This window comes from Solenopsis invicta, chromosome 7 (genome assembly GCF_016802725.1).
Source record: "Solenopsis invicta isolate M01_SB chromosome 7, UNIL_Sinv_3.0, whole genome shotgun sequence".
In the NCBI taxonomy this organism is placed as follows: Eukaryota; Metazoa; Arthropoda; class Insecta; order Hymenoptera; family Formicidae; genus Solenopsis; species Solenopsis invicta.
In genome coordinates this window covers 1,610,054-1,631,465 of record NC_052670.1, presented here as the reverse complement: position 1 = coordinate 1,631,465, position 21,412 = coordinate 1,610,054, and the positions used below count along the sequence as shown (strand labels likewise).

The 21,412-nt window shown below is 34.7% G+C and overlaps 3 protein-coding genes across 5 annotated transcripts; 1 reads left to right on the top strand and 2 right to left on the bottom strand.

The window, feature by feature from the left end:
• Positions 1-3,337: 3,337 nt before the first annotated feature.
• LOC105202317 lies at positions 3,338-7,396 on the bottom strand. The gene is made up of 2 exons (XM_039452165.1): positions 6,156-7,396; positions 3,338-4,695 (listed from the first exon to the last, which is right to left on the bottom strand). Exons 1-2 carry the CDS (start codon positions 6,408-6,410, stop codon positions 4,624-4,626), a joined length of 327 nt encoding a protein of 108 aa, XP_039308099.1. The 5' UTR covers positions 6,411-7,396; the 3' UTR covers positions 3,338-4,623.
• A 1,144-nt stretch (positions 7,397-8,540) lies between these two features.
• Positions 8,541-13,565, top strand: LOC105202314 (ADP-ribosylation factor 6). Of its 3 annotated transcripts, none has more exons than XM_011170761.3 (5): positions 8,541-8,764; positions 10,475-10,586; positions 10,824-10,927; positions 11,168-11,366; positions 11,582-13,565. In XM_011170761.3, exons 2-5 carry the CDS (start codon positions 10,505-10,507, stop codon positions 11,722-11,724), a joined length of 528 nt encoding a protein of 175 aa, XP_011169063.1. In that variant the 5' UTR covers positions 8,541-8,764; positions 10,475-10,504; the 3' UTR covers positions 11,725-13,565. The 3 variants fall into 3 exon arrangements, with proteins under 3 accessions (XP_011169063.1, XP_011169064.1, XP_011169065.1); XM_011170762.3 differs by lacking the exon at positions 8,541-8,764 and adding an exon at positions 9,874-10,070; XM_011170763.3 differs by lacking the exon at positions 8,541-8,764 and adding an exon at positions 9,892-10,133.
• Positions 13,566-14,648: 1,083 nt separating this feature from the next.
• LOC105202313 (syndetin) lies at positions 14,649-20,937 on the bottom strand. Its single transcript, XM_011170760.3, has 9 exons — positions 20,109-20,937; positions 19,074-19,589; positions 18,262-18,944; positions 17,818-18,193; positions 17,451-17,741; positions 16,904-17,377; positions 16,701-16,825; positions 16,419-16,608; positions 14,649-16,323 (listed from the first exon to the last, which is right to left on the bottom strand). The coding sequence occupies exons 1-9, from the start codon at positions 20,166-20,168 to the stop codon at positions 16,213-16,215; spliced, it is 2,826 nt and encodes a 941-aa protein (XP_011169062.2). The 5' UTR covers positions 20,169-20,937; the 3' UTR covers positions 14,649-16,212.
• Between the last annotated feature and the right edge of the window lie 475 nt (positions 20,938-21,412).

Below are 21,412 nucleotides of genomic sequence, written 5' to 3'. Positions count from 1 at the left end.
CTCTTTTCAGGTGGCATGTATAGACGTACGTCTAATTTAAGGCCGCGGCGTGCACTACCCACGTTTCTTACGTAGCGCGTAAACCCACATGTAGGTACGTACACGTTAAGCGCAACAGTCGCTGCCGCCGACGCCGCCGCTGATCCGGACGTTTTACAGCCGCGCACGCACGTCGTTAAACGACGGGAATGTTGGCGCCGTCCGTCGCATGACTCTGCGCGAGCGCGCGCGGGTGGTATGCCGCTACGCGCGGCACCGCGTAGTGTGTTTCTCCGATCCGGGGAATAATGCAGCGCGAGCAGTCTGCGGCGCGCGAAAGATCGGCCACGTCCAATCTGGAGTAACGAGGAACGAGAACCATCCCCATCTTGCCCTCCCCTCCTCGCCGTCGCCTCCGTTGCAATCGTCATCGTCGTCGTCGTCGTCGTCGTCGTCGTCGCATCAGCTCGTCTCGCCGCGCCTCGTTTCGCGTCAGATAAAACGAGGTGTCGGCGCCCACGCCGTATCACGCCACATAGAAATTCTCTGCGAGCGTTACGAACATTTGAACGCCGTCGTTTCGCATCGTCGAGAAAAACTCACGCCGTTGTTTACGAGTTTACGGTTGTGTATATAATGGTATCGCGCCGATGACGAGATCCATTTGCGGTTTTCGAGGATGCGATCATAGTTCGCGAACAACCTGCGACGAAATCTTTTCGATGATACGATGGAATCGGTAAGATATCTGCGTCCGCGAGAAGAATGCGTTACTATCATATGTTTGCCGTTATCTATACGAAATTATTTAATTGAAAAAATGGCTTTATATTGTTTTTATCTACATTATTAGAATATATATTTATCTCCTCTTTCTCTTTCTCTCTCTCTCTCTCTATCTTAGATAAAAGTGTTGTCTTTTTTTAAATTATCTAAGTTAATGCAAACAACAAGTATTAAGTATTGTTCCTAGCTTCGATACCCAAGTAATTTATTTATTTTCTTAACAGAATTTTCTGAAGAGATAACAACAGATTGCACAGATCAGAAAATAGTAGTGCAAAAATTACTCCAAAACTATAAGTGGTTCGAAAACGTTTACAAAAAAACTTTGTCAGTTATTATAATGTGTTTTATATTTTTCCTTCCCATTTTACATTTCTTAAGTTTATTTACTTACACGTTGATCCAAATAAAAAGAACATTTTTTGTTAGATGGAATTATTTAAAGAACTCCTGTTTTTAAAAAATAAAAATTTATAAATAACAATGTGAATATTGTTTTCATATCTTAATTGTTTTGCTCAAAAGTGACATTATCTTAAAATAAGCTAGATAAAATTATAAATAATTTTATATAGATAAATTAAAAATTAAATTAAATATCTTATCTACGATACGTTTACAAGTGATTTGTTTTATCTCTTTATCTAGATAATTATAAGTTATCTAAGCAACAACATTGGTTATTATTAACCCCGAAGTAAAGCTTTCCTCTCGACTATTTACGATTGTTTGTCGAAATAACTCGGTATTTCGTGTAAAGTCGTCTTCCACAGCGAATATTCACCGAGGAAATTTCGCTTTGCTTCTTCGTTTTCTGCGTGAGGCTTACGGAAATCGAAATAGCTCATAAAAATGTTTTCGAGTTGTAGGAAATACGTTATCGACTTAAGATTCTCGAAGAGAAAAATGTGGCACATCTATAAGTTTAGCTATATGCGCATTTTCTAAATTTCGTATGTTATCTGCTTCTTTCTTTAAATCCAGAATATATTATGTACACACACACACACGCTCTCTCTCTCTCTCTCTCTCTCTCTCTCTCTCTCTCTCTCTCTCTCTCAATTTCTAACAATGCTAGACATCAATATAACTACTATTGTTATATTATCAAGTGAATGGAGCATTTACTTTCCGTTTTCAAAAGAAAACATTTACAAAAGTTCAAATAAATTGCGCTTTCTAGATTTCGTCTTTCCTCTCTTTTTCTTTTCTAATATATACATCAAATACAAATGCATATACGATACTTTTATATTCAAGATTTTCGATTATTGTTAAAAAAAGCAACGATCAGAAACAAATAAATTTCAATGTCTTGCCCGCTCTAATAACATTTCTTTACTAATCGTACTGCAATTGTATTGGATACCTTGTACACTTATTACATCCACAATGTAACAAGTGTACGAAAAGTACAGCGAGGACGAACGGATCTACGATATTTATAAAAGAGAAACCTCAGAGCAGCTACGATTGTGATCTAATTGTGACTTGGAGCGCCTCTATGCCAATAAAATGTGGATATCGAACTACGTAGTCAGTGTCTGTGAAAACCCGTAGGTAATGTCCACTATTTTAGGGTTCTTTTCTGTGCTATGATCAGGGCAGAATATTTCAAAATTATGTCTAATTATATGGATTATTTACACATTATTTGTTATGTTTCTTTTTATGTTTATTTGTTATGTTTCTTAGAATCTTTTTCATACATAAACAATGCAAGCACAAAATAAATTTATTATAAATTGACTTAATATAGTAAAAGTAATTATGTTATAAAATTGTTAATACATCTGTGATTTTAAGTACTGATTAAATAAAAATATATAATATAAAAAATAAAAAAAATGAAATATAATTTTTATTATTTCTGATAAAATCTGAATCTTTTGTGATCTCATTGATTATTGTTTACATAGATGACACATATACAATGACAAAACCTAGCTTACATTGTATACACGTAACGTAGATTACTTATATTTTACACGTAAACGCTCAAGAAACCCTGATCAAGAGTGAGATAGATTAGATAAACAACGAACAATAAACTGATAAACATCTATGTATATTTAAATCACTTCACTCCTAGAATACTTGTGGCAATTACCTATGGGATTTATAGAAACAAAATTTAAATTATGTAACAAAAACAAATATCTTCTACTTTAATTAATTATTTATTGTACGTAACAGATTGTTAAATCACTCACCAACTGCTGCTGCTGTTGCTGCTGCTGCATTCTCCTTTCAAATTCTAAAAATATAATAAACAGAATATTATTTATTGAGCTACTTTATTTAGCTATTGAGCTATTTTATTTAATTTATAAACATGATAGATTAATATTTTTTATATAATATAGATTTGTTATAATATTTCCTCAGTTTTTAAACACAATAAAACACAAAATAATATTTTTAATATTTTTCTAAACTGAGAAATACATAAATAAAAAAATTACTACTAATAACAAAAATAAATAATATTTAAAATTAAACTGAATGTGGCTCAGAAAAAATAAATCACTGTTTGCGTATAAATTAATATATTAAACAAAAATTCTATATGGACATTTCAAATCTCAGTTTTGTATCATCTTTAGTATGTATATATAGTATAAAATATTAAGGATAAATTGTGCAGATATTGACTATTCCATTCCACATATGATGGTTAAAATGATAAAAATTGTTTGCGTGAAGTATATTCAGGAGATTGATAGGTCCAGAACCAGAAATTATGTAGTACATGTGAAAGTGTCGTTGAATAAAAAGTTTTTGAGTAGTTCAAAGTTAAGAAGCGTAATTATTTGACAATTAAAACGGATTAATATAGTAACAACAATATGGTTGGTACAAAAACTATTCGATATCTCTTTGTACCATCCACACCGTTGTTACTATGTTCATCTGTTTTAACTATCAAGTAGCTACGCTTTTTAACTCTGACTATTAAAAAACTTTTTATTGAACGGTACTTCCACACATAATGTATGTACTACATGATTTCTGATTCTGGACTTATTAATTTCCTAAACATACTTCACACAAATCAGCCACGATACGTAGAATGAAATAGTTCATAGCTTGCGCAATTTATATTACACCGCTACTTTTTTAATTATTTTATACTGTTTATATACTGAACATGATCCAAAACTGAAGATCGAAACATCTGTATTAAATTTTTATTGAATATATTAATTTACAAACACTCAGTGGGATCTATGAAGCTGGTACGACATTCTGTTAATATGAAAAAAATACATAAAGTTCTAGTGGCACTTTTTATAAATTTAAAGTTTCTTATAAAAATAACGAAGAGTTCTGTAGTTTTTATCCTCCTCCCCTCCTAAAAAAAAACAAAAATAAAAATGGGCTAATTTCGTGAATCTAACACCTCCTCCTCTAAAGTAAAAGAAAACAATAACTATTAATATATTTGACAAGAGTTCTAGTTAGTGCTATCAGAGTTCTATCGCTGATTACAATTTCAAAAGACAATTCACACAATTAACATTTTTTTACACTAAAATATTACACATACCACGACACTTGGAAAAAATGCGTTTCCTACTTATCGCAGTTCCAGTAACAGTTTTTGCCAGTTCTAATAGAGATCTACGCTACACAATCATTTTTAAAAATAGTTCTGGCGATTGCATATTTTAAAATAATTTTTTAGTACGAACCAGCATATTATCTCATATTACGCGACACTTGAACAAAAAGTGTTGCCTATTATGAAAACATTTTTAACATTATAATTCAATATTAAAATATTGAACGGCATGTTTCGTTGAAGTTTGGTGAAATTCGGCGTACTCCAATGACAATCCGTGAAATCCGTGAAGTCTACAAAGTCCAATAAAGCTGGAAGTCGTGAAGCCGGAAGTCGTAAAGCCGGAAGTTCTGAAGCCAAAAGTCCTGAAGCCAGAAGTTTTGCAGTCTTATAGTGTATTGTATACCTACTTTTTCAATGATATACTTGGACAAAAAGTGTCGTGCTGCCTATTTATCGCAGTGTCTAAGTGTGATGGTTCATATATTAAAAAAAGTATTTTTTAAAATGCAATTATCAGAACTATTTTTAAAATTAATTGTGTAGCATAGAACTCTGCCAAAACTGATGCAAATTGTAGCTGAAACTGCGATAAATAGGCAGCACGACACTTTCTGTCCAAGTGTCGTACTGGTTCATACATTAAAAAATTATTTAAAAATGTACAATCGCCAGAACTATTTTCAAAAACGGTTGTACAGCGAAGAACTACCGGAAGTGGCGAGAACTGTCGCTGGAACTATGATAAATAAGCAACACGATCTTTTTGTCCAAGTGTCGTGGTATGTTTAATATTTTAGTACAAAAAAAAATATTAATCATGTGAATTATTTTTGAAATTGCAGCCATCGGTAGAATTTTGATTAACTGTATTAACTGGAACTCTCGTCAAATATACTAATATTTGTTTTCTTGTACTTTAAAGGATGAGATATCGTGCTAGATTCGCAAAGTTAGCACTCTCTCTTTTTTTTAAGATAAAAATTGCAGAATTCGTTATTTTTGTAACTCCAAAATTATAAAAAGTGCCACTAGAATGCTATGTATTTTTTTCATATTAACAGTACGTCGTGCCAACTTCATAGATCCCATCCAATGTTGGAATTAATTTATACTATGAAATAATATTTAATGAGAATATTCTATGTCACGATCACATGCTAAGTCCATATAATTCTCATTATTCTTTTTACACATAAATATTACATGTTACATTTTATCAAATGTTGGAATAAAAATTTATTTCTCACAATAGTGATCGTAAATTCTCACTTTTAAAAACACAAAGTCTCTGCTTTAAAACACAAAAATCATCTAAGAAAATAATTTATGTTTTTAAAGCAAAGAATTTACGTTTGTAAAGCATAGAATTATAGTGCATATTCATGTCGATACATTTAAGCCACAATTTGATTGCACTTAAAATGTTTTTGGCTTCATTCAATATATTCTTGTTTATGATTAATGAACAATAAAGGTAAACGACAATAGCGCTTTGAATGTGAATCAAACTGTGGGCTTAGTCAGTACATTCATTTCTTTAATGCCCATTTCCACCAATGTAGATTAACTTTGATCTCAGTTCAACTTACTCCTTATCTTTTTCCAATTCTTAGAACTAAACAAAGATAAAGAGTAAGTTAAACTAAGATCAAAGTTAATCTGTGTTGGTGGAAATAGGCATAAGTGATCACCAAGTTTAGTTCAAATGGAATAAAAATGATATAATATATCATTCTTATTTGGTCTATCTCTATTAAGTTAACGAGATAAAAGGAGGGTTACTTATACAAGATATATCAATTAATGAAATAACGTTACATACCGAATTACTCCACGGAGGCCGTCGCTTCACGAATGAGATCTGCGATGATCCTGGCACTAACGCTACTACACTCGACACATCCGATATCATATCCGCACAGATCTTTAACACGAGGGACACAATAGAAGCAGCAGAAGCACGAAGCGTTTGCCAGACGCCGGTACAAATGATTAGAGAACAAAGTAACATGGCGGTAGTGGCAACTCGACAACCGTCTTTCGTTGGCAATCTCTCTGTCGCTCTCGAACCGCACATCAATGCGTTTTATTCGGCACGATTTATGATAACATGCGTGGATAACATATCACACACGAGTTGCAGTAAAACGATACGATCGCGGCCGATCAGAAGCAACGAAAATTGCGGGGCAAGCGGAGAATCGAGTAACGTTACACGAACACGAAATAGCGACGAGACGCGACGAGCTTGTACCGCTTCACGGATGAGATACAATCTGTATACGATTCTGACACTCACGTTTGGTTGCTACTTGCTACTTGCTACGCACATTCGACACACCCGACGTCATATTCGCACAAAACTTCAACACGAGAAACACTACAAACACGAGAAGTACGGAGCGTCCGCTAAACACCGGTAGAACTGGTAGAAGTAGAGGACAAAGCAACATGGCGGCGGCGACGACTAATGGCGACTCAACAATCACGTACGCCATCTACGAGCGTTGCCGAGCGGCGGCGGAAGTGCTCGAGTGCCGACGCGGCCGCTAGAGACGCTCGGTCATGTCCGTCGCCGCTCGGCAACGTTCGTAGATGGCCTACGTGACTACCACTACTACCAGTGACTACGCCAGTCTACGCCGCGCTGGCGCTGGCTACCTACGAACGTTGCCGAGCGGCGGCGTTATTTACGCAACCTTGCGCGGTCGACGACCGAACAACTTATCGGTTAACGTCGTATGCATACTCAGCTTCTAAATCACAATAATCTTACTGTCGGCGAGACTCGCTTGCATCGTACCGTACGTAAAATATTTTTGTATCATCTATTAAATCTATTAATGCGTGTCGAGTGATTATCAGTGATTCATAATAAAACTTTATTAAAACAATCTTAGCAATAAATAATTCGTATTAAATCTAAATTTTTCGGGATCGAAGTTTTACACGATTCAGTATCTATTCCAAGTAGCAATGTTTTTAAAAAAAATTGTTCAAACAATTAAAAAACATTTTTAAAAACGTTAAAAATAATAAATTAAAATCTCCTTATTGTTATCAAAAAACCGTTCACTTTTAACGTTTAAAAATCGTTGGAAAATAAATTTACAATGCAGTATGTAACATCACAATTTATAATTTACAACTTGTTGTACAATTTATTTATTTTCAAAAAGTAAAAGTATACAACACGTTTGTATATATATTTAAAATGTAATAAGACATTTTTTATGATATATTTTATTTTTATTATATACATTTATGTTGTATACTCTTTTACTTTCTGAAAATAGATAAATTATAAAATAAATTATAAATTAATTAAATTGTAAATTGTGATATTAAATGCTGAATTGTAAATCGATTATACATTATTACCCAATAAGAAAAAATAAATAACAAAAGAGCACATGTTTAAAAAAAAAGAGAACCACCGATTAAATTCGACGAGAGCGACAAGAATTCTTGATCTGCTTCTAAGATTGATCTGTTTCAATTAAATAAAATTTCAGTTAAAATTAAAATAATATCTAACATTTAATTTATAATTTAAAAAATGTAAAGTGTCAATAAAACTTATACTTATAACAGTTTATAAAATATTGGTAGTTGAAAAGTGAGGTAAATTAAATAAATAATAAAGACGTATGAAGAATTAATTTTTCGTCTTTGTCTATCTAACCCACCTCATTTCTCTTTTTATTTAGCATAAAAGAAAACCACCAAATATCGTGGACATTTTACTCAAGATTCGTAGGCATTTTGGTTACGTATAAATTTAATGTCTACATCCTTGGTAGAAACTTTCGAGAAAAAATTCTATGAAAAAAATATGTAATTTGGTTCGTTAATTCATTAGTGTGATTTACGAATTTCTATCGTTTTTTTTCCAGAAACTTTAAGCATTGATAAAAATTTCAAATAGAAAACCGTAAAATAAAAATCCTATCGTTTTGAATATGGAATTTTATTCTTGAATTTACAAATGTAAATCGTGAATTCTACTGTTTCCTATCGGAAATTTTTATCCAGGATTTTACAGACGTAAAGATGTTTTTAAAATAAAATTACAAAATAAAAAGGTATACAAATTCGCGGCTGTGGCCGCGCGCTTCCAGCCTTTCCTCTGTATTTACCGAGCTGCCGCCGGGACGGCGCTTTAGTTTGCGCGGTCGACACGCGATGTCGCATCCGTACGCTCGCGCCCGCGCCGTCGCCGCAATGCATGCGCGCCCCGTGATTAACGGAGGGACGTGACAACCGACAATGCCGCCGTGTGCCTCGCGACGATGAAATAACGCTTTCACGAGAGCACGAGGCGGTGACCGCTCGACCGACCGACAGAGAGCTATGTGCAGCGTAATTGTGATGTGTCCGTGCAGTATCGTCGACGGTCAGGTACTCGCTCTACTCTGCAGATGTTTCTCGGTGAGTTGTTCCGCCCTCCCGTCCCCCTGCCCCTCCGGTCGCCCGACCCCTCCACTCGACCGCATGCCGCGACTCGTCGCGAACGAAAGTTCACGCGTTTCGCGCGATCGTCGGCGAAACGTCGCGAGAAATGGAACGCGCCTCCCTCGCGAACGATCGATAGCTCCCGGAACGTCGTCGCGGAAACGAATCCTTCCCCCCGTTCTCTTTCGCTCGGCATACTTTCCAAGGCTACCTGTCTCTCTCGGGACCTGGTATCGCGATCGTGACGACGTGTGCTGAATTAACGCAGCCCGATAAAAAGTTCCGCGCCCGTCTCGTCGCCCACACACGAACACGCCTTTCCGTTTCGCGCGGCGCGGCAAGGCAAGGCAAGGCAAGGCGGTGCGTGCGAGCCGTTCGTTCCGTCCTGCACTTTCCGCACCTCGGCTCTCGACCCTTCCACAGTTCGAACATTACGCGCCTTCCGTTATGTATGCCTCAGCTACACTCGTTACACTCGTCCCGCACATTCAAAATAAATTTTTAGATAAGTTCCCTCGCTTTAAATCGCTCTCCCTTCTTCGCGCGATGTATGTACATTATACATTCGTTTCATTTTAAAAGCGATCGGGAATGCAGCTAAAATAAAATATCAAATAGAAATTATAGATATACCAAGAGCATCGTGATGTCTGGTTTCCATTTTTTTCAAATATGGACAGATAAAAGTACTAAATAAAATGAATTTTATTACCCAATCAGCTATTTTTCTAAATGTTTTTTAAATATAATATAATGAAAAACATTTAAAAAGGAGTAAAGGAATTATCTAATATCTGTATAACCGCTAAAATATATATAAAATTAACTTTTTGCCATTTGAAAATTTTACGAGGACCAGGTCGATTATTCTATGAATTACCAAAAATTCCAATATATAAAAAAGAATATATTTATACGACTTAAGATTAATATACGAGTTTATAAAAATCAGACTTTTACCTTTATCAGATACTTTCTCCGATCCTACGGGACGAGAAGGCAAAGGGAAATACGAGGGGTGTGAACGAGACGATCTATTTCGAATGCAGAAAGTGCAGTTAAAACGAGCGCGAACGTCACGCGCCGTACGGTGAAATTACACCACTGTATACGACGGCGGCGGCGGCCGATGATGTTCGCGCACGTAGATAGGTTAGGGGAAGTGTTGGCCGCTGCCTCGTCTCTGTTTATCCGCGTTACTGAGGTCGCGTCCCGCCCGCAGATCGTCCCCAGCGCCCGTCCGACCGCGATGAGACGTTCGTAGCGGAGGTTAGACGCCGAGGTAACCGTCGATCGATGCCGCGCGATCGGGCGCGGTAGCACAGATGAGGCGTAGGATTTAAATGTGGGTTTTAAACGATCTTCACGTCGATTTCCGCCGAGTACGGCCGCGATTACGGCGAGCCTCGCTTTTTTTTTCCCCTCCCCTGGCGAACGGACCGGTCGGTTACCGTTGGTTCCGCGCGTCCCTGTGAGGATATACAACTAGCTTGATAGCGAGCCCGGACTCCGTTGAACGCGTTTTGTTGAATGTATCCAATTCCATTATTATGGCTTCGATAACGATAGGAGATGTCCGAGATCCGCATTGATAAAGTGGCGCGAATATATCGTTAGATAATTCGTTTGACAGATTGAGATTCTAACCGAGCGCTAATATAATACCGTGCATTTTGTGAAGTACAGGTGCCGGATGCGTAGAAGACAGTTGGCAAAATGGGCAAGTTGTTGTCAAAGATCTTTGGCAACAAGGAGATGCGTATTCTCATGTTAGGACTGGATGCGGCTGGAAAAACTAGTATCCTTTGCGACACTGTGTGATTACAAATCTTACATTCTATAGTCATACGTTTGTTACTCCTTATATTTCTATGATTTTTTTTATATATAAATTGATTTTTTAAACAAGACATAATTGACTGCACAGTTGCCATTGAAATAGTTTATATATTGTGTAATATATTACATATATTGTACAAAGTACATTTCAATGTATCTTTTATATAAATTTATTTCCTTAATCAAATTATATCAGCAATATTGTATAAACTTAAATTAGGACAGTCTGTGACAACTATACCAACTGTAGGATTCAATGTAGAAACAGTTACCTATAAGAATGTTAAATTTAATGTGTGGGTAAGTATCAAAACTCTTTCACTCAAGTTTGTCAATAAGTTTATTCGCGTCGCATGCTCCAAGAGACTTGGATCACTTTTATCACTAATTACAGCATTTGTTCGAAGATATTGAAACGCGTTGGAATGAGTAGGTGTATGTTGGAGCATACGACGCGAACGAAACCCAATGTCTCCTTATACATCACCCTGACCTATTGATCGTCTGTTCTTAATCAAATAAAATAAATTTGTTGTTTAGGATGTAGGTGGTCAAGATAAAATACGTCCGTTATGGCGTCATTACTATACAGGGACGCAAGGACTTATTTTTGTAGTAGACTGTGCAGATCGGGATAGAATCGACGAAGCTCGTCAAGAACTTCATCGAATCATAAATGATAGGGAAATGCGTGATGCGATAATTTTAATCTTTGCTAATAAACAAGATCTTCCGGATGGTAAGTGACACATGTTTATAGTTTTACATTATAATGTAAATTTAATATTTTTGAGTGGTGTAGTTTAATACATTAGTGAACATTTATTGGTTCAGTATATAATATAGTTCAGTAGTGTTACAAGTAGTACGGCGCATTGTATACATGTGCTACAGATATCTTTATATGGCTTTAGCACAATATACGAATTTTCGCCCGTGCTTTTTTTTCTTTAGCAATGAAACCGCACGAAATACAAGAGAAACTGGGATTAACTAGGATACGAGATAGAAATTGGTACGTTCAGCCATCTTGTGCCACAACGGGAGACGGGCTTTATGAGGGCCTTACGTGGTTAACCAGTAATCATAAATTATGAGCAAATATTTATTTTTCACAAATTAGCTATATATATATATACAGAGAATACACGCATTTTGCTTTGTATTTTTTATTTTAATTTATCATGTGGAGGCTTTGTCAAAATGAACAACTGACAATGATACATTTGACGACATTTTTTACAAGTAAAGTTATCACAGGTGCAAAAGGGGAAAAAACAATATAAAGACAACTATTAATGGTGTGTTCCAATAATATCGACACTAGGTAAATAGTAATTTATTGTAAACGAGGTACCAAGGGGCGCAACCTTTGTTATACTAGCTATTTATCCCGTTTCATGTGGAAATAAATAGAGTTACGCGCTAGCGGGTTTCATATCCGCCCTGTACATGTAACATATTCACACAAGTGTACTGTTTCATGAGACACATAAGTTGTACAAGTTAAAGAGAAGAAAGGAAACAAAAAATTACGAGAATCTAGTTATGATATTAAGAGGTTCACGGATTCACAAGGATTAGTATACTGTATAACTTACCTTTGCAGGATCATATCTAATATCTATGTAACTGTTATTTGAGCAAAGTTGCGTTTCTCGAGCGGAAAGTACCTCAGGTTTTTAAACGAAACGCAGCTAGATTTTTAACTTTGCAATATCTTGTTGTCGAAATGCTATCTAATGTGTATTATATGATATTCGTATATATAGCCCGTGAGTATAATACGTGAATAAATTTACAATACCTACATTGAGGCTTTATATAGTACTGCGATGCTATATTCCGTTAGAAACATCCTTGCTGTTTAGAATTCTGTGCCGAAAAATTGCTTATAAATTTGATTTTTTTGTAACGTCGTCTTCCAACGTATGTTTTAATTTCTATTTTTTTCGTTCGTCTCGATCACGGGTGATCGAAATGCGATAATATCTAATGCATCACCAAACTTACTACGATTACGCACAAGTTGCAGAGTATAGGAAGCAATGCAATAAGGAGTTATCGGTTTACTGATATTGTGAGCTCAAAAACCAAAAAAAAAAAGAAAATAATGTTACAAAGAACGTAACAGCATTGAATCTGCCAATATTTTTTACTGTTTAAGTAAATATCGGATAATAAAGCATATTAGTATTATAGGTCGCAAAAACGATCGGATTGTTAAGAACCACACTTTAAACGGACGAGATAAATGTTTCCGTGACCGTTTTACTTCTCATAGCGCATAATCTATAGAGTAAGATTAGTAAGAATATCTCGAGATTCATAACTGATTCATAGAAGTTTACAAGTGTTCAAAATGTTTGTGTATTATTATTGAATCAAATTGAGTTACAAGTAAATAATAGTGATGATACATCTTGTAATTCGTGAATGCATTGACACCTTGTTTACATTCCATGGTACATACATTAGCGAATTAGATTGTTAGAGAAAAACGTTTAAGTTATATGAATGATCTTCTACATGGATTATAACAAAAGATTTTTCCTGAACGTAAGTTTATGTAACTTCCTCAGCATCCGTACCATTAATATTAAGTAATCTCACTTGAAAGATGATGAAGTTGAGCGCATCGTCTGTAAAATCAGGCTTTGGAAATACTCAGCTCTTTTTCCAGGAACATTAGATATATTACTTAGCACTCTCTATGGCCATGGTATTTGTACAACTTCGTGAACGTAATCTCTACATTTTTTAACAATAATGTTTGAATAGTACCATTATTGTCTACTCTCTCTAATCTAATATAAAAATATATAGTTGTGTTACGTTTTACCATCAGCTTTAGCAGAAGCCATTTTCTCATTATTAAATGTGATGTTATGATGTTGAATGACGAAGTTTTATGTACATAAATATGTTTGATATTCCAGCTTTTGTCGAGCGTCTTGTGTGTTCCATATCCACATTAATATACTATTTAAAAAATACAAAATGATAATAACGAATTATATATACACGAAAAGTTTCTCAAGGACTAATAGAAAATGTTCGATGGCGGTTTCGATAAAAAGAAAAAAGTACGTAGGTAAAGAAGAGAGTCGCTCCTAAAAGACAATATAAGTTTCAGAAAGAAAATAAATTCTAATTTTTTTTTATGTACATAATAAAAATCTGTCTGTTAAAACTATGCAGCATTGAAATATAATAAGTCATAATTCATAATTATCAACTATTTTGCTTCATTAATATCCAAAGCCTGAACATAGCAAGAATTTTACAATTTTTAATGAAAAATCCATGATTAATTGTATAGGAGTATATACTGTAATTTTGTTAATACACGACAAATTATATCCAGTAGCACTTTAATAAACTCATATTTAGGGTTCGGAGATAAAAAGATGAAAAGGCCATTAAAAAAAATTGTAAGTCTCGAATACTAAAATACATAGTTTTCAAATTTAGTGCGCGGTGAACTAAACTTTGTTACTACGATACACTATTATACTTTATACTATTTTGCAAAAGAGGACATTCGTAAATATTTGGAGTACAGATGTGTTATTGCTACAAGTTTTAGGTAGTATATTTAATAATGTTATAGAAATCCTAAATTTGCTATTGAGAGAGATGCGCTGGAGATTTTTCTCAAGGTAGAAAACATGCATTAACGTTTCATCCTTTTCATTTATTCATACACATATAGCTTCCTTTTGATTAAAGAGAAGAACATCCAGGTGTGATTTGCCATTTAGAAAATTAACGACATTTGATAAGTACATGATCTTATCAGGGGCCATACAAAAAAATTAAGGCTCATTAAAGCGCTTCGGAACATAAGAAATAATATTACACATGAATCGATGCTGTCAGCTTACACATGGATTGACGCTATAAGCCAGAGAATTCCTAATGCACCACGATTGTGAATAGAATATTTCCGAGAACGAAATATCTGCCTTAGAAGAAAGGAAGATTAGGCGCGATAAAAGAGAAAATCAATATTGTTCTGTTACTTTACATATTTGCTATTTATTCCTATTGTTTAGTCTATAGTATGTTACACTCTGCATTATGGCCCTCGAATGTTATATTATAAAACTATTTACTCACGTAATTATTCAAATAAATTCTAATTAATATTTTAGGAATCTTTATTAAATCAAAGGGAAATCTTCCGTATTCTTCGAAATAGGAAGAGCGAAGTTGTTCATAAAAACTTTCGGGCATTAAGATAATTTCGATTAGGAGCTGTGTATATGTATGCATGTGTGGTGCAACAGGAGCTTTTTGGTTCATGGTGTGTATATGGAATATAAATATATAATAAATGCAATATATAAATATAATAGCAATTTTTACGAAATCGGAAATCGACGAAGCTAGAAAGTATATATGTACTTGTATATTACTATCATTTGTATAATAAAAATTTCTTTAAATTGTGCACATTCTGTGGTATATATACATATGTACCATGCAATGAACACACGCAGCAATTTGTCATTTATGATAATAGTTTGTATAATAGGTATAGAGGCACTAAAGATACTTTACAATTTTTCTTTTTTCATTAGTACTTTAATATATATTATTCCCCATTTTTTACACAAGACTGATTCAACAGTAAAGTAAAATAAATAACTGATAAAATTCAGTAAGAAATAAAAAAATTCAATGGAGGAGTCATGGTTTTACTATTTCGACAATACGATTAGTTTCTAGTAAAATGAGATATTAATCATCACATTATCTTCCATATTTTTCACTTTAACTTTGGAAATATTCATTACATCCAAATTTAATAACATGTATAATCTCAAAAAAAAAAGAAAACACGTTACGTATTTAAGCGTGCTATTTTTTTACAAAAATAAAGCTATATAAAATAGAATTCTTAAAACAGATAAATATTAAAATATCGATTTTTATATGACAATATCATATTAAAAAAATTTCTTTTTTTCTTAAATTAATGCAGTAATGTGTATACAGATTATATATATATACATATAACTTTTCATTGTAAAATCAATGGCAACATTTCGAATTCTCAGTTACCATGATGTCGCATGTCAATACTGCAGTTCACAGTTGTAAATTCGAAAATTTACAAATGAGATTCGTATTTATCGTGCATTTTAGCGTTCGAGAAATGTCTCGATATATTAAAAATAAGCTAAAGTTCTATCGGACCAATTCACGTGTGGTCTAACTGTATAGACTCTAAAATATCACGTATATGTTAGAACATTGGTAATATATACATTAGATCTACAGTTAGTACATTGTAAAAGCGTTCTTAGAACTACGAGATTCATATACAGAATACTTCATGAATATATTGAAATGTGTGACTTGCTTGGTTCGCGACCATGATTCTCGCAGAGATTTTAACTCGATAAAATAGTTTAAACACGAATATATCTCATCAGTTTTGTAACGGACTTAAAAAATTCTACAATTTTTCTGTACAATTAACAACACGATTTGTCATATTCCCGATTCGATAAGACATTTCAAGTACTTCCTATCTCGATATAATCTTGTACAGATTTATAATAAATGGTTGGATGCTATCTACCGGGCCGCTGCTCCTCCACAACTGCTATCAATCGTTGCCGCGTTTTCTTATTGTTCTGACATGTCGCCGAAATCAGACCGACTAAATGTTTAACAGAATATTCCTGCAAGGCGTAATGGCACATTATATGTAAATATTGTGTAGGTAAAGAACAAAATTGCCAATGTCTCGCATTTATAATACTGAAAATATAAATACCTTGTGCTCTTTAATCCATTCTTCAAAGCTATTTTCAGGAAGATAGTACGCTTTGATGTACAATTCGACGTACTCCCTATGTGGCATAGGTCTCAACGATGTCACTTTCTCGAACTTTGATTTTAGCTGCGTGAAATCAAGCTGCATTAAAGCTCTACCGCCATTCGAACACTTTTTAGCATTGGAAAACCTAGAGCATTAAAATTACACATTTCTTCGTCAGATTTAATTCCTCTTTAGAATATTAAGTACTTTTAGAAAGATATAATAGTAATAAGTTACCCTTCCACTAAAGTGTGTGTGATTAAGTGAGCCACATTTTCCCATATTGCGTTACATATATCCGCATTTAAAGGAATGTACGTTCCAATAATAGTACTAAGTCTTTCGTTTAAGGTGCACACTTCCTATAAAAAAAATATTAAACAATATAATTTTCAATATTATGATTGACAAAGTTTCATGTAACAAATAGCGACACATACTTGAATTAACGCATCGATGTAGTTACTGTGTTGAGACATGACGTCCGTCACTTCCCAATTGACTTTGCTCATTAAATTCAAAATATTTGCAACGTTAAATGCTTGCGACGTCACTGCCATGTAGACTGGCTTTCTTAAGTCAGCGGCGGACGCTATCGTTTGCATATAAAACTGATGTAAAAATCCTCTCTGAGGACTGCTGGCAATGAGATGTTCTAAATAAGGCCTTAAGCCTTCGTATTGTTGTCCTAAAAATATCAGAGACTCGACAGCTACAATACGTTCCGTTAATCCGTAAAGTTTCTCTGGCTGTGACAAATTCACAATGGATGAAAGCTGTGGTTGTCTTACTTTATCGTAATTCGCATTGCCATTTTCTTCCATTGTATCATTCTCAGAGATAATCAGTGTTTCTCTAATTCGTGCTAAGGATAATTTTAATTTTGGACTGTATAACGAGTCGCTATTGATTTGCTGAAAGAAGAACCGTGTTCTAAATAAAGTTCCAACCACGCGGGCATAGTTAAAAATCGTAACGTGTACTTACGAGATCTGATGTAAAGAATAAGTGTACTGTGTAGAAGCATAGCTCGAAAAATTGTATCATGCTCTGTATGACGGTAACCGCAATTGATCGCAAAAGCTTCGACATCTGTAGATACTTGCCGCACACTCTCAGTACACTTAATGTCATGTTCGTGACCATGGGTCCAGACTGTTTGAGTTTGCACTTTTTTTTATTAACTTTTGTATAGTCCAACTCATCTACATACTCGTGCTTCAACTCATCGGGAATATCCTCGTCGGACTCGTCCGAAAAATACGCAGGTTGATCAATCTAGATAGGCATATACGACAGATAAATAATATAATCATTTTAACAGCATTATGTTAGTTTTTGACAATCTTCTTACATCATCGTTTATTAAAATATCTTCGTCCATTGTATCATCCAATCCAATTGTGAACGGTGACAAACCGCTCTCCAAATATTTCTGCAGATCGACCCCCGTAGAATTATCGCTATCACTTAAGGTCGAGCTATCTAGGCTATTCCATGCTTTACAGTTATTGAGCGAAGGCTTCAGACTTCGGAATTCCAATAATTGGGTAACCATAAAATTGGACTTTACAGGACACAATTCCCAGCCGTCGTGTTCCAAAAACATTTTCAATTCGTCCAAACGAGATGCATGATAATGAGAAAAATAAGATAGAGATTGCTTTTTTATGGACTCCTGTAAGTTCTCCGATTTAAAACCACAGAGATCTTCCCCAATTTCCATTAACCTATAATCAACAGATAGTTCAATTTTCGTCTATTTAGCACCAACTGATAGTTTTATCAATATGCTTACCTGTTAACTATACCCAATACCTGAACAAATTGTTCAAACTTAGTATTTGTCAAATCGGTGTTCATAAGGTATATAGATATCTTCAGTTCCACATCATGCCACACTCTGACCATACCATTCTCTAATTTATGTTTGACGTATTGCTTACTTATAGTTATCTCTACATCCTTAACATCGGATTTACACTCGGCTTTATCCTCTTGCATATTATGCCAATTTACAATTAAATGATATGAATTCAGTATTGTCCATAGTGATTTGCACAGCTCTGTGAGACAAGTTATACGCTCTTCACGAGGCACAGCCTGACACAATTGTTTGTATTGTCTTTTCACGTCACCGCCGGCATAGCGATGGATAACGGCGAACGCCGTGTTGTGAATGGCAGCGGTGAAATGCATATGCAATTGATCCATGGCAGATTGAGTCTTCCCTAACAATGTGTATGCTTCCTGAATGGAAGAGTACACCGCGACGTCGAATTCAGTGCACATTTTAGAGAGCGTATTGTCTAATGTCCTTTCTGCTTGATCTAATATATTTTGCAGGTTTGTATTCAGCTCGGCGATACAACGGAAATGTCTATAAGTCTGAGCAGCACTCTGACACTCCAAAAGAAGCGATATAGCTCCAGGATAATTTCCTTCGTTTAAAAGCTCTTGCAGACGATCCCCCGTACATTGCTACATAATAAAATTTACAATACAAAAAGATCCTTTTCTACTCGTTTAAATGTATTATGTAATTAAACTTCCTACAAGATACAGAGCCTTAGCTTTTTAAAGACAAGCGTAAAATATAAATTGACTTACCAGGGTCTTTATAGTATTTAAACTAGTTAACAGTTCCTGGATTACTTGTCGTCTCTGATAGTTAGCTAATATGCCTAAACTCGCTTTGGTAAATTGTTTCTCAGCTAATTGCAGATCTGACCTTCCCATTTTACATTTTTCTAAAACATCCTGCAGTTGATCTTGCAGTAGAAGAATCTTATCAAATTCCGCTTTACAGGCACTCTGCTTCTGCAAGATAAGCTGTAGCACTTTCTTCGAGACTACTTGATGCTGCTGCTTAAGTTTCTTAAAACATTTCTCAATCTCCTTAGAATGCAGTATTGCTGGCAATTTCTCCAGTTCGTAGAGCGACGAATCGAAATTATCATCAGTACTGAAGTAAACGTCCTCGATAGAGTCTAGCACATCTTGGTCAGGTATAGGCTCACTCTCTGTCGATTGATCAGCTTCAGAATAGAGATCTTCACATTTTTGCAAGTCAGGTGGATTAAGCAAATCGGGATTCACGCCCATAAGTGGCACTTTAGTTGCATTCTAAGAAAAAAAAACTTATTTTATCACTTATTTTAACAGTCATTATGTTAAAATTGAGCGCTATTTTCTTTAATTTCGATTAGTAATCAGATAATACCAATATAGATTTATCAAGATTAAATAGACATTTTTCAAATATGTGCAAGTGAATTTTATATACCTATATATGCGTGTGTGTCTTAACTGTCTTAAGTAATGAGTTAAAATCTATATATTTAAATTATATATATTACGACATAAATACCACTGTTATGAAACAATGTACTGATATTAAAATGTAAATGATCTTAAAACTACCATTGTATCAATAATAGTTCTAGTTAAAAGCAATTACAGAGATAAGAGGAACTAAGAAGCTAAACGCAACGTCGTTTGACAGCGAAACGTCAAATTCGCCCATGTATGTACACATCACTTCCGAGTCGTTACATAACCTAACTTCTAGACAGCGCACGGAGTCGCGCTTATATTGGGCGCGTTACGATACTCGCTTGGAATAATTATGAACGACGGGCTTGCCTGCTTGTTGATGAGGCCGAAAAATTTAATCTTCAAATCCTCCATGATGTCGGACTGCATCGCGAACGTCAAACCAGCCGGATCCCCGTCTGTTTACACGACTGCAATCGGGCTGGTGCGCCCTGCATTTACCGTGACATTTCTGGGAAGCAGGAGCGGCGCAATAAATCTCGGAAGGAACAACGTCGATCGATCGATGGCTCCTCTCGATTCTCTAATCGTGGATTGCGATTCGAATCTTTCGCAAGAAGGAGGAACTACCGATCGCCCCCGCTCTTGTATTGTTCACGTATACTTATATGAAAGCAATACACCGTCAAGATGTTGCCGACGACTTCCTGTTGCCTCGTAGCACGCAACGAGAATTCCAAATTCCCACAGTGAGAAAATAATAGGACAATAGTGGTCTTGCCAGTTATGTTTAGGTATGCGCGAAATTTCGAATCGAAGATCCTTGACCTAAACTTTCGCGGCAAGGTTAAGGTGGGTTTACATATTTTTAATAAATAAAGTTAATGACTCATAAAATTTACAAGTTACATCAAAAGTTATCAAGAGGCGCGGTCGCGTCTTGCGCCAAAGTGAACGCGAAGCGAGAGAGACCGATTCTCTTTTATGCGAGTTAACGAGTTCCAAGTGTACGAGATTATCATATAAACTAACCCTGCTAAAAATTTCATAGGAAATTTATTTTGGAATTCCAGCTATGTTCCAGACCAACTCTTGTGTGCAAATCTCGTTCTGTTCAAGATATGGAAAATTTGGAATTTCAAATTTAATATGGTTGTAAAATAAATTTTCCGTGCAAAAAACCACATGTGAACCATCTAAATATCTGGACATGCCTGGAATTTTTAGATAGGATATGCAGTTAAATGTTATATTAAGATTAAATTAAATTAATTTCAAAGTTAATTTAGAAAGCATTATTTATATTAAATTAAAATGTCGAAATTTTTTCAAAATTAGTTTACTTAAAATGATTATAATATGGATCATCAAGTAAATTTAATATTTTATTTATGAATCACGTTTATATGAAGTAACAAAGAAAGGTTGTTTTTTATATGAATAAATTTTCAGCTTAGGAAAAAGTTAATAAATAAAAGTTTATGCGATTTAAAAATAACTGAATAGTTGAAGTTAAAAAGTGACTTATTTAAAATTAACAGAGTTAAATTAAGAGTTATTGACTTTTCAACTTTATTAGTCATTTTAACTTTTTAATTAGTTGCAAGCTAAGTTGTCCCTGCAAACTAAGTTTTTTTTTTTCTTTCTGGATTGCTTATAATACAAATAGAAAA